This window comes from Grus americana, chromosome 3 (assembly GCF_028858705.1).
Source record: "Grus americana isolate bGruAme1 chromosome 3, bGruAme1.mat, whole genome shotgun sequence".
Classification (NCBI taxonomy): domain Eukaryota; kingdom Metazoa; phylum Chordata; class Aves; order Gruiformes; family Gruidae; genus Grus; species Grus americana.
The window spans coordinates 8229428-8244718 of NC_072854.1; the positions used below are offsets into that span (position 1 = coordinate 8229428).

The 15291-nt window shown below is 41.8% G+C and overlaps 1 protein-coding gene across 5 annotated transcripts; it reads left to right on the forward strand.

Moving 5' to 3' along the window:
* Positions 1 to 3574: 3574 nt before the first annotated feature.
* On the forward strand, positions 3575 to 13989 carry LOC129205124 (WD repeat and coiled-coil-containing protein). Of its 5 annotated transcripts, none has more exons than XM_054822217.1 (5): positions 3575 to 3674; positions 4249 to 4363; positions 6732 to 8613; positions 11289 to 11406; positions 13369 to 13989. In XM_054822217.1, the coding sequence occupies exons 3-5, from the start codon at positions 6751 to 6753 to the stop codon at positions 13638 to 13640; spliced, it is 2253 nt and encodes a 750-aa protein (XP_054678192.1). In that variant the 5' UTR covers positions 3575 to 3674; positions 4249 to 4363; positions 6732 to 6750; the 3' UTR covers positions 13641 to 13989. The 5 variants fall into 5 exon arrangements, with proteins under 5 accessions (XP_054678192.1, XP_054678194.1, XP_054678193.1 ...); XM_054822218.1 differs by lacking the exon at positions 3575 to 3674 and adding an exon at positions 3790 to 4081; XM_054822219.1 differs by lacking the exon at positions 4249 to 4363 and having other exon boundaries at positions 3592 to 3674.
* Positions 13990 to 15291: the final 1302 nt, after the last annotated feature.

Below are 15291 nucleotides of genomic sequence, written 5' to 3' on the forward strand. Positions count from 1 at the left end.
CAGGGACTGAGAACAGATTTGTGAGACTGTTCAGTGTTTAAGGATAAGCCTGACTCAATCTAAGCACATATTTTTAAAAGACAGAATGTGTGCTTTAGATAAGCATGGCCATAGGAAATGATTTCTATAATTTCATCTTTTTAAACACTTTTCCTTGCATAATTTCATTGCCCCACTTTCTACCTTATATACATCTCCTAAGGAGTTCTGCATCATTTAAATCCCTGAAGTAACAGACACATCATATATATCAGCAGTAAACAGCTTGAAAAGTCTGGAAAAAAAAAAAAGCAAGCAAGCAAGAGATGTTTATTTGCATTACAGCTACTGAGAAAAAACCACTATGGCTATGCACATCACGGCTGTGTGACTAGCCATGGCTAGTGGCTGCTGGCCAAGTAGCCTACAGCAATATTCATGCTGTTCTACATTGCGAAAAAAACCCCAGCCTGTGGCTGCACAAATAAGATACACACTGTTAGGCATGGAAATAAACACCTAGGTGTAATAATAACTACCCACACACCATCCTGGCACTCTGGTAGGCTGAGACAATTCCATTTCAATCAAAATACTATACAACTGACCATATTGTACAGATTTGCAAATAACTTCAAGTTTTGGTGATATCTTTGTTTCATTTGTAGAACTCAACTAGCATTTATACATATAAGAGAATTTACATGATAAAAGTCTTTAAAAATACTTGTATAATTATAGGCATAGGAAGCAAAAATAATCATTTAATGTGAAAATATCTTCTGAGGCATTCTTAAATTGGTGATAAAACAATTTTTTAATGTTTATTTCTGTATATTAATATGGATGGTCAATTTAAGTTTATATGAAAAGAGAAAAATGTGAAATCATTACTGTTAAACCAGACTCTCTGTGAGGTTACAGGAAGATAATAATACTTGGGAATTAAGTTCGCCTTCAGCAAACTGTTCGTGGCTAGTAAAGCCCTCTGGTGGCTAACTGGTCCTTAAACACAAGGGAAGAGCTCAGCAACCGGCTCTCAGGTGCCGGGCACTGAATAAAACGGTAAACAGCCAGCCATGCTGCTGAAACACAGCACTTTCAAACCGCATTACCATCAATCTAAAAAAAATCACAGGGTATATCATTAGTGCTTTAGGAGGCGTGCCCTTTAGTCACCCTTATTTGTTATCCATAAGGAGAATGAGATTGAAAGCACAAGCTCTGTCTTACCCTCTGCAATGCACAGGACCAAGCAGCCCAGGCACCGTCTATGCCAATAACTTGATGTAATACAGTGTTGACTGTTCAAGCACATGCAGTCCTGTAGAGAGAAGGGAGTTGAACTGGGAAACTGGAAAAAACCTCTTACTAACCCAGTAGGTGCAACACAGGCACAGGCAAGAGAGAGAAATTCTTAGCGCTGCTCTGTTCTTGTAACAGCACTAAGTGTTCTTTTAGCTCTGGGAAGTACACAAGAGCAAATAAAATTATCATTTCCGTCTCTCAAGCAGGGCTTATCTCTGCTCACCTCTCTGAAAGGCATAATAGACTAAGGCCCTAACCCTGAGAGTATATTAACATATACAGTGAATATAAGAGTAGATTTCTACAGGAAATTTTTCAGAATTCCTTTTCAATTCTGGGATACTTTTGGATTCTTTTCTCTACAGTTGCACTCTGTCCGTTGTTAATGACAGAGAAAAAGGAAAATGCAGAGACAAAACAAAAACCATGTTTGTTCATTTTCTGATAAATTCTCATATACCTCAGAGTGTGTATTTCTGGAGCAACACAGAAAAGCTGGCATTTGGATCCACTGCTTATCTTTCTAAACTAAAAATGTCACTTTAGAAATCTATTATCTCAAATGTGTTTATTTATTTATTTACTGCAACTCACAGCATCAAGTGCCTGAAGCTGGCAGAAAGGCTCTTTCATTTCAAAAATACAACAGTTTGAACAAGTCCTACTTTCCACCTTTAGCCATCCCTGCCTCTATCCCACGGCCACTTCTCCTTTGCTGAACAAACTTCCAAAGAAGGCTGGAAACTCACTACTTTCAGTTTGAATGGCAGGAATTTCTCTTCCACAAACCTTTCCAGTATAATCATGAGTTCTTATTCCTTACAGTCTTCTCCAACACACTAACCTATCTTTCAGCATCTTGCAGGTGCCCTGTCAGGTCTAAACCAGTCAAATTATGTTGAGCTTTTTGGGATAGACAGGACATGGAATTTTACCTTGTAACCCACAGATACCTATAGTGCATCATAGGCCATTCGATTCCATCTAAAATCTATTTATTGAGCTCAAAAATTTGTCTGTGATTGAGGCAAGATCTGCATTTAAATAATTTGTCCCTGAAAGTCACCAAGTTTTAACTGGAAGATGCACGTAGAGGATCTGCTCTGTTGGTAGTTTATTTGTCAATCAAACTCACAGCTGTGTCTTATGTATTTGAATTCATCCATGGCTCTTGTTAAACCTTCCTTAACCTAACGAACTCTTTAGTTCTGGTACTTTTTTTCTCTGTAAAGGCGCTCATGCAATATAGCCAAGTCACCACCTAGTGTTCTTCTTTTAAGTTTGAGCTACTTACATACGTGACCTTGCAACCATTTCAAGCATTTTTTTCACACCTTTGGCAGCTCTTTAAGGCACCTTTTCCAGTGTTTCAACATCCTGTCAAAAGCGTGGGTTTCAAAACCCGTACGGATCAGACTGCTCTGCAGTACCAAGTATTGACAAAGTGCCACAGTCTTGCCTTTAAAAAGGCCTCAGAGACTTCTAAGAAGTTATGCCCAATGCAGTAAGTCAGGACCAAAGAAGTTGTATTGTAGTAGTTCTGTATCATATTTATATGCTTTCTTCACTTAAATGTGACCTCCCAAGGAAAACGAAAAAACCAAGCCACAAATAAAGCAGGCACATATCTCATTTTGCATCTTTGTATTGTGCAGAAGGATCCAAATAACTCTTAAAACTTGCAGGCTTCGTGTTCGTACCTGCCGGGTCGTAAGAGCTATCTACCTTGCCACCCTCCAACCCCAGGAGGTGAAGTGACCCCCGGTAGCCAGGCCAGGCCGGTCACACTGCTGATGTCTGAACCACCAGGCATCCCTCACGCGAAGGGATACACCACACGGGTTACCCAACGCTCCCGCCTGAGGCGTCTCCTCTCTGCTTTGGTCCCTCCTCAGGCCTCATCGAGAGCCACACGGATACAGCCATGCCAGGGCGGGTGTGGGTCGGACATGTCACACGGTACGTGACGCCCCGGGAGCGATGAAGGGGACACAAGTCCCTGCCCCGGTCCCGCAGCGGCAGCGACCGTCGAGCCGCCCTGAGGAGAGCGCTCGCGCCAGCAGTGAGGGGGAGGGGCGGGGCGCTGGCCGCCCTATTGCATCCTGGGAGCTGTAGTTCTAGCGCCCGCCCCTCGTAGGCACCGCCTGTTGGATCATGGAGCTCAGGCGTGCTCGGCCAGAGCGCCGCTGCTGAGCGTCGAAGCGGCGCGTCCCTGCGCGACCCCTGCGGCCAGGCGGGGCTGGGCTGGGCTGGGCTGGGCAGGGCAGGACCGGACGGGGCGGGGAGGCGGAGCCGGAGCCGTGAGGTGCCCGTCACAGCCAAGCGCCGCGCTCAGCTGCCTGGCCGCGGGGATTGCCTCACCGGAGCCGGGCTGAGCTGCCGGGCGGGTGAGGCTGCTGGTCGTGGCGAGGAGGAGGAACGGGCGGGCCGCTGGGGGAGGTGGGGAATATCGGTGCGGGCAGGCCCGCGCAGGGAGCGGCGGGTCCCTGGTGCGGGCGGGTGGCCGCGCGGGGGAAGCGGCGCGGGCGGGCGGCTTTGGGCGCTCTCTCTTACTCCCTGCCGTGGCCGCCCGGTGCCCCGCCGCGGGGGCGGCTGCCGGGGGATCCCCCACAGCGTCTCGCGGCTGCCCGGAGGGGCTGGGCACAGGCGCCGTGTTCCACCGAGCATCCCGGCCTTTCCGCACGGCTGTGGCAGTGGCGCGACGCCTGCCTCAGGGGAGCTCGGCCTCCGCCGGGCCGGGCAGAGTGCGAGGGCGTGAGGCGAGGCCGGCGGGGGACCGCGGGGCTTCCCACTGGTGAGGAGGCGGTTGGTGGGAGCCTGGCCTGTGGTGGCGTGCCTTGACACCTCAAGCGCTGGGGCCTGTGCGGGTGGAAGCGGCGGTGGGACGAGTGACAGGGGTTTGGGCATGAGGTGGCTTGAGTGCCATGGCCAGCGGGTGTCTTCCTGCTCGTGCTTTTCCAGGTGCGCTGGACATAGCGTGAAGCATCTCTTGCATCAGAGGAACCTGTCCAGATGGCCCAGGAGGCTTAGTTCCTTAGCATATCTTAGGAAGCACGTTATCATCTCCCTTCCATAAGTGAGTATTGCCCAGGGTGTAAGTGTGATTCGGAGCACTGAAGAACGAACAGCAACATTTTGATTTTCCTGCTAGTGGTGATTGCTTAACGAGATTGAGGTCGGTTATACTGGAGCTTAGAGGAGAGCCAGGTATGTGGTGGTGAAGTTGATTGGGAAGTATCTCAAGTGCTCTTTACCGTGAGGCAGGATCCAGTGTACTTAAATTTATCCCTGGTAAACATTTACCTAATTGGCTCTTACAGATGATAAAATTCATGGAGCACCTTCTCCCCTCCCTTCTACCTCTCCAAGGTAATCTGCTTCAACGCTTAGCTATCACTTATGGTTAGAATTTTTCCTTAATAGCTGACCTAAATCTTCTTTGTTGAAACTAAGCTGATTATTATCTTGCACTATCCACAGTAGACCCAGAGAACAATGGATCAGTGTTGTCTTCTCAGTGGTCCAGTGCGCATTTGCAAGTTTCCATTCAGAGTCTTCTCCAAACGGAGTGAACCCACTTCTCATGTTTTTCTGGTTCTTGGAACTCTATTAAGCATTTCCATCATCCTTGGACCATTAAACTCAGAACTAGGCGCAGTACTCTAGAGGAGATATTGTTAACTCTGAGGAAGTGGGGTAATTATCTCCCTTGTGTATGGCATCCCTCTTAAAAATATTCTAGAATGCTCTTATTTGACAACATTCTCAAATTACTGAAATACTCAATTTGTGTTCCCTTGTAAGCCAGATCCTTTTCTTTTTTTGCTATACCACTACCCAGGCAATTATTCCTGAAGAGGTATCCATGTTTTGTTTTGCTGGGGTTTTTTCTTTACTAAGTGTATTATTTTACACGTGTTATTAGTTTGAGAAGAAGTTATCTTGATTATCATAACATAACTTTTTCTATCTAATTTTAGTCTTTGAAATCCGCTCTTCCAATCCCTTCTTCCAAGTTAAGTGTCATCCATAAATAGTTAATTAAAATACCGAGCAGTGCCAGGCCCTGCACATTGTGATAAACCCTTCCAGTTTGACAATTTGACTTTCTCAAACACTTCTTGTTTTTCATGCTTCATATTAAAGCTGCAAATCATTCTGTGCCATGGCTTTGCAGCTGAACCAAATCCTATCTTTCCTCTTAAGTGAGGAAACCATCAGTTCCTTTGAATCGGCTTCTGTGCACAGAGTATGGATTGCTCACAGTTCAAAAACTAGAAATGTGTGTAAAATCCTGAACCCTTCTGAAGTTACGGTGCCTTGCATATGGCTTTTGGGTGTCCTGGAAGCCTGGTTATGGACTATGGAGAATGATGATTGCTGGCAGTCTCCCATTCTCTCTCTTGAAGCTGTCACACTGTGCAGAGAGAACTGAAAAGACTTCTCTCAAGACATCAGGAAAATCAAATTTAAAAAATACTGGAATGAAGGTTTTCTGTGGGTTTATTTCCTACCTATAAACCAATAATTTCTACTTTGCAGGACACTATGAAAATAAGTACTCCTAAAGCAATATCCAAATGATAAAAATGTCCCCAGAATTACTGCAGATTTTTTTTAAAAAGCATTTAAAAATATTTTTGTATAGATATTCAGGTGTGTGTAAATACCATTCTGCAGGCACAGTCAGCTGCCTACTGCTTTCATCCCTTCTAGTCAACAAACAGTAGTGAGCTATGAGATGGTTTGTGAACTCTGACATCATTTAGGAAAAGGAAAAAAAATAAATCACTGCTTTAGAAGATGTTGAAGGTTGAGTCATTCATGTGCTATCATTGTATGGCTCATGCCTGAGGTAGATGGATCTGTCCCCCTCCTGTGTTATAAGTTCTTTTAAATTCTTTTCTCATGCATTTCTTCAGAAAAATCTGCTTTGATCCTAACTTTCTTCAAAATTGCATTTGCTTTTTTTAGAGAGCTTTCTGCAATAACCATACAAATGCCTCATGCTCACCCACTTAATACAGGATCAGATTCAGAGATAATGCATTAATGCTTGGTTATACTTGTAAGGGATTACTTTATCTGATCACAAATGTTCCATGAAGCTTAGAGGCGATATTTTGAAAACTTTAATATTCAAGTCATTCAAAAATATTCTGAGAAGAGACAACCTGTTGATTAGAATGAAAGGATTGGTCTTGTGATGAAAATGCAGCAGACTAACCCTATGTAAACAGCAAAGTTTCTTTCTCTTAAAATTGCATTTCACTGTGGAAACATCATAAACAAACAATTCTGGGGTTGAGGATTAAGCATAGATGAATATTGTGTGTCCATTGACTTCACTGGAAGGAAGAGTCCAGCATTGGCAGGATCATAAGCTAAATAATCGTACAGGTATCCTCTACAATAATTTTTTCTTTTCGTTCTAATTTGTTTAGATGTCTCACATGAAAAATCATGGAGTTAGGAAAGGCGAAGCTTCTGAGAACTGGCCTTAATGCCTTATACCAAGCAATTCACCCTGTGCATGGTATTGCCTGGACAGATGGGAAACAGGTGATACTAACTTCTTTACACCTTCATAATGGAGAACCAAAATTTGGTGACTCAAGTGTTGTTGGTCAGTTTGAACATGTCCATGGACTCTACTGGGGCCCATGTCCCCCTGATGCCCCAGCTCTGCTCGCTGTTCAACATAAAAAGCATATCACCGTTTGGCAGCTCTGTTTTAATGCTACAGAAAGAAATAAGCTCTTAGTTTCTCAGATATGCGACATCAGCGAGCCGTTTCCAGTGCTCCCCCAAGGCTGTGTGTGGCATCCGAAGAAGGAGATCTTGGCTGTGCTAACTACACGGGATGCCTCCGTCTTACACTCTGTTCATCTCAACAACTCCAGAATTAAAGCAGATATTAAAGGCAGTGGTCTCATCCACTGTGCTTGTTGGACGAAGGAAGGCAATCGCTTAGTAGTGGGAGTGGGCAGTGCCCTTCATTCTTATATTTGGGATGATGCTCAGAAAACACTGAATGCTTGTTCTTTTTGCCCAATCTTTGATGTGGGAGGCTACATCTGTGCTGTGGAAGCTACTCTGAATTTCCAAGTTGCTGTTGCCACTGAGCTTCCTCTAGACAAGATCTGTGGTTTAAATGCTGGTGTTGCATTTGAAGTTCCAGCGAGTGTTGAGACAGAGTCCTTCCCCTCTCAGTCCAGCTTATGTGGTGAGGAAGAGTATTCCATGGATGGGGGGAAAAAATCTGTGGACTCTGAGAAGCCCTTGTCTGTTGTTACATCTCCTGTGGATCTAACTCACATACTTTCTAGCAAGCAGGGTGCTGATTCCAGTCCTCTTCTTCATCTGAGGCCCAAGGACTACCTAACGGGAAGTGGCCAAGATTCTTCACATCTCATCTTGGTGACTTTTGAAAGAAAGGTTACTTCCACCAAAAAAGTTAGCATCCCAGGTATTCTGGTTCCTGATATAATGGCTTTTGACCCCAAAACTCAAACTGTATCGGTTGCCTCCAATACTTGTAACGTTATTTTAGTCTATTCACTTACTTCATCCAATTTACCCAATATTCAGCAGATTCAGCTAGAGAAAAATGAGAAACCAAAGGGTTTGTGCTTCTTGACCAATAAATTGTTACTGATACTGGTTGGAAGACAAAAATTCACTGACCCTGCATTTCTTCCCTCTTCAAGATCAGACAAATATATGATCCGATTGATGATTAAGGAACTAATATTTGAAATGGGTCCTTCAACATCTGCCTCAGTTAATGGGAGCTCGAATTTGAACCTTTCAAATATACCTCATGATCTCTCTATGGATATTCACCCTCTCAGCTGTGGACTCTTGATACCAGATCATGCTGCCATTCAGTCCCCTACCAACAGAAGGAAACTCATTGAAGAAATTAAGAGTCTTGTTTATGAACAAAGCTTGTTGTTGAACACAAATGACCTCAAAGATAAAAAGATTTCCATGAAATTTCCTCCAGTTGTTGAGCCTCTCGATGCCGAACCAGTTAATCGGACTATGGCACTCTCTGCCACATCGCTGGCATTTTCTAACAAGCCAACATCTCCAAAAAGGCAGACAGATGCAGCTTCCAAAATACCAAATTCTTACAAGAATAACCTATCAAGTGAAAAGGAGGCAAGTTACTTTTTGAAAAACGTAGAAAAACTGTCTGGTAACTTCACAGAATTACAGCATCATCTCTGCGAACTAACTGAGCTGCTAAAATCTGGAAAGAGAAATCTTCCAGTGTACCCGTCTTCCCAGGAACCCTCTTTTATTAACATCACCTGCCAGGTAATTTTGATACTGGAAGCCTTAATGATAAAATCTGTTTAGGGATGTATGTTCTTTGTACGGATTTAAAACACGAAAGCTTGTCACGTTATGTGCAGAAAGGATGACATCCTGTGAATGTTTAGTAGTGCAAATTCAGTAGGCATGAATGATCTTGCTGCACGCAGGTGAATCTGATAGAAGTCTTATTTAGACTTATTTAGGCTTTTACATAGTCCTGGCTTGCTTTTGTTGTCCTTCTTCCCTTCCTGGAATTGCATCTCGGTCCCTATTTACAGTTCTTTTAAAACCATGTATTTGAGTTTTTCTCTGATGGGAGATAGAATGAGGGATATACTTAAGACAATTTTTTTAAACTAAACTTAAACTAATGTATCTTTAAACTAAAATTGTTCTCATTTCAGATGGATGCTGTAGTGGTGCTTTCGTTCTTGCACAGCTGTTTGTACCAGTGGTAAAAACAGAGCATTTCTGGCAAAAAAAAAAAAAAGGACCATTATCATGTAATGGTCAATAGGATTAGATTTCCATCCTTAACATTAACCCCATCCATAGCTGGGATTATTGTTACACATCTCCTTACTCTGCGGGCTTTCGGTGCTTTTAAAGCAACGTAATATTTGGGAACATGCAGCTCCCTGTTGGCTCTGGCCCAGGCTGGTGTAACTTCTCCTCCTGCACAGAGGCTGGTGGGACTCCGGAGGACCCATGTGTGACACTTTTGTTGCAGAATTAAAGACCTGTATGAAGTTCTGGGAGTGTAATGTTTTTCCTAGGCAACTTCTGAAGCTTTCTGTTTAGAAATTTAGGCAAGGGAAAATTTCTGTGTATGGGAATTGGTATCAAACTCCCATTGTTTTGTGAGGACAAATAAAATAATGGAGACTGAAACAAAAAAAAGAAAAATGCTTTGGCTCTGAAATGGAAATGTTGCTAATTAGTATTGAGAGCACTATCTGAGAAGGAAAGAAACCCTTTGGGACACAATAGATAATTCCATTAACATAGCTTAAAAATGGATTTAAAATCAAATTTCATGGGAAAGACCCTTTCCTTGGCTGGAAGAAGGTACTTCCAAATCTCATGCTAGAAAGTGTAAGTTACCTGATTATCAAGACATGGCACAAATCTACTGGGTCTCTTCTAGAAGTCAGATTAATAAACCTTAGTCAAGATTCAAAGTAATTTAAACTACTGTTTTCCTTTCAATAAGATCTATTTTTCAGCTTTATTATTGCAAAAAATTATTATTCTCAACTTCTGTAGCATTGAACTCTTAGGTCCTACATCATATTCCCTCACTTTCTTCACTGGTGTCCATTGTAAACATTTAATAATTGTAATAGCTCTAATTTTTCGAGCTCTATTAAATCTTAATTATACATGGGGCATTACTCTGAGAAGTGAAAGTTTCCCTCAGCAAGTCTGGTGCCTCGTTTATCTGAGGTGTTTGTTTAGAAGGCTTCTTTAATTTGAAGTAGCCCAAATTTTTGTTATGATTTTATATTCAGCGCTCTGTTTATATATAGTTTGAAACTGAGTTATGTATTAGCTTGTCTTGGTGTTCCAAGAGCTGGGTTAACTATGCTTTGGGGGGTGCTTCGCAAATTAAAGTAAGGCTACAATTTTACCTACATATTTTGATCAATGATGATTTGTGGCAAGAAAAGCATTTGACTTTAGTATTACAAGCAACATTGGAATGTCTGGCAGAAAATGCTGTGGTTTAACTTTAGCCAAAGTATATTTGATTCAGAAATCATTAACAGGCCAACAGGGATCCTCACCTCATGTGCTGAGCCCTGATAGTTTCTCTGCTGCCTAAGTTATTAGCTGTATTTTACAAAAAGTTGAGGAAACCCAAAATGTCCCAAATAAGCACTGTCTTTGAGAGGTCAGAGTTTATCAGTGTAGGGGGCGAAGAGCCTTTGTGCATCTCCAAGCTCCCCTCTACCATATGCCTTCCTTGTGGATGGATGGGTCCGTCCACAGCATGGAAAACAAGTTGGAATTTACTTCATCGTGGTTTTGTCATGTCCCAGGAATGTTATCAAGACTTCCCTTGGAAGTTCCATGTGAATTTTATCCTACGCAAAGACAGAGTTTGTAGTTTTGGTAACAGCTGATCTTTGGCAGGTTTTTATAATGCTTTGTTCTGCCCCTTAGCTTCTTTGAAGATGCTTTTTGGATTTTAAAGCTTGGGGTAGTGATAGTCAGAGGTGAGACAGACAAGCCGTCCTGTTCCTCATCCCAAACATTCATGGGCAGGAGTTCTCACCTCTTCATAAGTTGTGGATCAGGGAGGGGGAAGGACACAAAACCTGCTGCTTTGCAGACTCCTAGGGAAATGTCCCTTGCAGGTTGGTAGGATGAGAGTTGAGATTGCGCTGTGGATGAAGCTCATGGTTTCTACAGCAGCAGTGTATGATTTCTTCTCCTGTTGTTCTGACACACGCTGAATTAGCACAGTTTCTTGCTACTGTCGCTCACAGATCGTCTCTTTGAGAGCTGAGATTTTAAAGTATAAATCTTCCAAGTGGGTCTGGATGAATGTAGCATTTGGCTTTCTGTAAATGATTTAGTTGAAGGCATATCTACGATCCTGTTTTCATTAATGCCATTTTGACGTCTCTGTTTACATCACGGTATCTAATGATTCTTTCTTGAATTTACAGAAGCAGCTTTCCAGAAGTGATTCAGATGAAAGACGAGCTGTTATTCTTTGTGATGGTAAACTCCGTCTAAATATAGTCCAGCAGATATTCAATCTCTCTCTTGTAGAAATGCAGCACGGTATGTTGTAATTATCCGATAATACAAATGCTTTAAACACATGGCAACATTCTCGGTGAGCAGCAGCAATATGCATGGTCCCATCTGGGAAAAAAACAAGGAATAAATAATGAAAGATTATTAATAAAAGTTTGTTCATTTGTTTTATAACATAAAGATTCATCTCTGGGCTTTTACTGAGAGAAATCTTCATGTTATTAAAAAAAAAGAGCAAACTTTTATGCATTGATACCACCTTATCAAGCAGCTAGTTATACTGGAAAATTACTATCACCCAGTATTTTATTTAGGTTTTATTCTGAATAGAGAAGTCTGAGTAATGAGGAGGTTAGAGTTGACTGCTGGTTTTGGAATATACTTTTCTGTATTTTAATCTGTAGTTCCAGCATCTGGTCTCCTTTAAGAAATCCTGTAGCTTTTTATAAACACAAAAGTAGCCTTATAAATTTTAGCAGCGCATTTCACTTCAGTTTTTGCTGTAAAGAAAGCTGCCTTTCTTATTGCTGCGGTCTTCTCTGCTGTTATCTGTTTATCCCATGCACATCCCGCGTGGAGGTGTCAATTCAAAGTGTCTTACTTCTGGCAAAGGCAGAAAACGTACCTTTGGGATATCATGTCTCACTACGACATGTGTTCTCGGTACTATATTCCAGCCACTTGCCTATTGCATCTGCTCTCTGCCTAATTGCAGATTACTGAGCAAATATCCCAGACTTAAGGCTGCTGTTCTTACCATTGCGCAAGTTTTCTTTCTCTTTAAATAGTTGTTAGAATGTGTTTAGTATTCCAACACCTAGATAAAACTGTGGTTGGATAATTCACTAACAAGTCAATATTGGAAAGGTTCTCACTGCTGTCTTACGTTAGTTCGGTAGTTTTGCTATAGCAGGATCAGTCACCTGTATTAAAATACGGTGACTGTTTTAAAAATGTCGTGGCACAACCCAGAAATGTGTTATATACCCAGTGAGAAAAGTAGGCAGTTTTGTAGATGCTGATCTCTTAATTTTTCAAACTGGAATTTTATTTTGAGCTATAAGATTTGAATGATTTCTCTTTCTGGCAAGAAAAATGTGCCTGTTTCTTGTGTTAGTTTTGACTTCTAATTTTTAGCTTAAAAATGTGAACTTAACAGAATTGGTTACCCAGGATGAGTAATCATCATGTGTATGACTGGCCTTACTAGATAAATTTTAAAAGCAAACAGTGTTACAGTAGGTTTCTTTATTAATTTTACAAATATTACTAGATAAATGGGCAAATTAGGAATGGTTTTTTCGAATTCCTGAATTGTATTGACTTTAAAGTTTTGTCCAAATGAGATATTAAGCCAAAAGATTAAAGCACTTTTAAGCTATAATCTTTTCATGACCTTACTTGTGACATGAAGTTACATAATGTAACTGTACAAACAGCTGGAAATGTTTCGTTGCACTCCCTCACCCCCTACAAGCTCTATTTTATTTCTTCATTAACTTAACAGATACAAGTATGAAAATTTTCTGGTTTGTATGAATTGGTAGAAGTCAGTGTTTTGGCTTCAGTAAACAATTTCAAATTGTAAAAATAATGCTAATGATGATGTGAAGTCAAACAGCAAATGTACCAGAAACATTTATTGACATTAATTATAATGAAATTACATAATAAAGGCAGTTTCTAGATTTTTTTATATTAATTTGTAATTTAATAAATGTCTGCTTTGTACAGTATCTGCACAACTTAAGCACTGTGAAGTAGCTTATGAATACCTAATTAAAGTCTGGATGCTGATGAATTCTGCTCAGACCATAACTGTCCTTTATTTTTGAGATTATACAACCTGTATCTCCCCATATTTTTTTTTTCTAGAAGAACTATAAACATACAGAAGCATTTAACTTTTTTAATTTTCAAAGATCTGTTTAATACCTTACACATACCTAATTACAGGAACTCTTAGACATTTACGTATCTTCACAGGTTCATCTTGGATTGTTCTCACAGCGGACAGCGAGGGCTTCGTTCCGTTAATGTTTACATCCACACAGGAGATAGTCGTAAGAGATGCCAGTACGAAAGGCTACAGCACCCGTTCTTCCAAAACTTTGGACATCATCAGTTCTACCGAAGGGTGTAGACCCACTTCTTCTGAAAGTCTGGATATCACAAGCTCTTTGGAAGTCCTCAGAGACTGCTCCTCCAAGGCTTTAGACAGCAGCAGTCCTTCAGAACAGCCCAGCAGTAACATGTAACTTTTGACAGTGATTTTTGTAATGTCTCTCTTACGATGGGAGACTTTTAAATTTACTGTGTGCAAATTCTAAATAACAGTCTGTCTCAAATCTCTCTTGGATTTACATAATTTTTTGTTGCATATCACTGTAAATTATTTATTTGGTCCTTGAAAACATTAACTTTTTTTTATACTGAGCAATGTTTTTTAAATATGCCTCTTGAAGTATAGACCGGGTCTTTGTATCAGTGGTTGAAAACACGTGTTCTTACAAGCTCCTGAGCACAAGTTTCCATCTTGGTCTTTAATATGTTGGTGTTTTTAGATGATAGCAAAACTTGCATAATAAAGAAATCCTTGAAAATGCTGCATTGTCCCGCATTTCCTCACTTCTGTCAAAGCCCGAACTATTATGCTGTTGTTATTTTGAAATAGGGCCTAGAGAAGTGCAAGTGGTTTTGCACTGGAGTTACAAAGGGTGTAAGCACTAGCTCAGATATATGGAGTTTGGGACAAAGTATGATCATGTAAGACCCTTTCCCCTCCTGTGTGCACCATTAATGCCTCGGTACTTGCTTCTCCATGTGGATTCAGGGAAGTGCCCAGCCCCTCGCTCGCTCCCCTGTCAAGGATGGGGAAAAGAATCAGAAGCACAAAAGCAAGAACAGCTCATGGGTTGAGATAGAGACAGTTTGATAGGTAAGACAAAAGCGGGGCATGCAAGTGCAAAATCAGGAGTTTATTCAGTGCTTCACATTGGCTTCTGGGAAAGCAGGGCTTCATCCTGTGAAATGGTTACTTAGGAAGACAAACACCGCAGCTCTGACTATATTTCCCCTTTCTCCTTCTTTCCCCCAGTTTTTATTGCTGAGCATGACAACATAAGAAGGATATTGAGGTGCTGGAGTGTGTCCAAAGAAGGGCAATGAAGCTGGTAAAAGGACTGGAGCATCAGTCTGATGAGGAGCAGCTGAGGGAACTGGAGTTGTTTAGCCTGGAGAAAAGGAGGCTGAGGGGAGACCTGATCGCTCTCTACAACTACCTGAAAGGAGGTTGTAGCCAGGTGGTGGTCGGTCTCTTCTCCCAAGTAACAAGCGATAGGACAAGAGGAAACAGCCTCAAGTTGTGCCAGGGGAGGTTTAGATTGGATATTAGGAAAAATTTCTTCACTGAAAGGGTTATCAGTCATTGGAACAGGCTGCCCAGGGAAGTGGTTGAGTCACCATCCCTGGAGGTATTGAAAAGATGCGTAGATGTGGCACTTAGGGACATGGATTAGTGGTTGGACTCAGCAGTGCTAGGTTAATGGTTGGACTTGATGATCTTAAAGGTCTTTCCCAACCTAAATGGTTCTATGAGTCTATTCTATGAATGTCCCTTTGGTCGGCTGGGGTCAGCTGTCCCAGCTGTGTCCCCTCCCAGCTTCTTGCACACCCCCTGCCTACTCACTGTGGGGATGGAGCAAGAAAAACAGGAAGCCTTGACACTGTGCAAGTGCTGCTCAGCACCAGCCAAAACATCAGTGTGTTATCAACACTTCTGGTCACAGACCCAAAGCACATAACAGGCTGCTGTGAAGAAAACTCACTCCATCCCAGCCAGTCCAGTACATCATTACAGGCATAAAATTCCTTTAGTTACATTTGAATAAACATTTGCTACTTATTATT

Coding starts and splice junctions, on each gene's coding strand:
- LOC129205124 (XM_054822217.1), top strand. CDS start 6,751: ATGGAGTTAGGAAAGGCGAAGCTTCTGAGAACTGGCCTTAATGCCTTA. Junction 8,614..11,288: donor TTATTAACATCACCTGCCAG/GTAATTTTGATA, acceptor TTGAATTTACAG/AAGCAGCTTTCCAGAAGTGA. Junction 11,407..13,368: donor TCTTGTAGAAATGCAGCACG/GTATGTTGTAAT, acceptor GTATCTTCACAG/GTTCATCTTGGATTGTTCTC.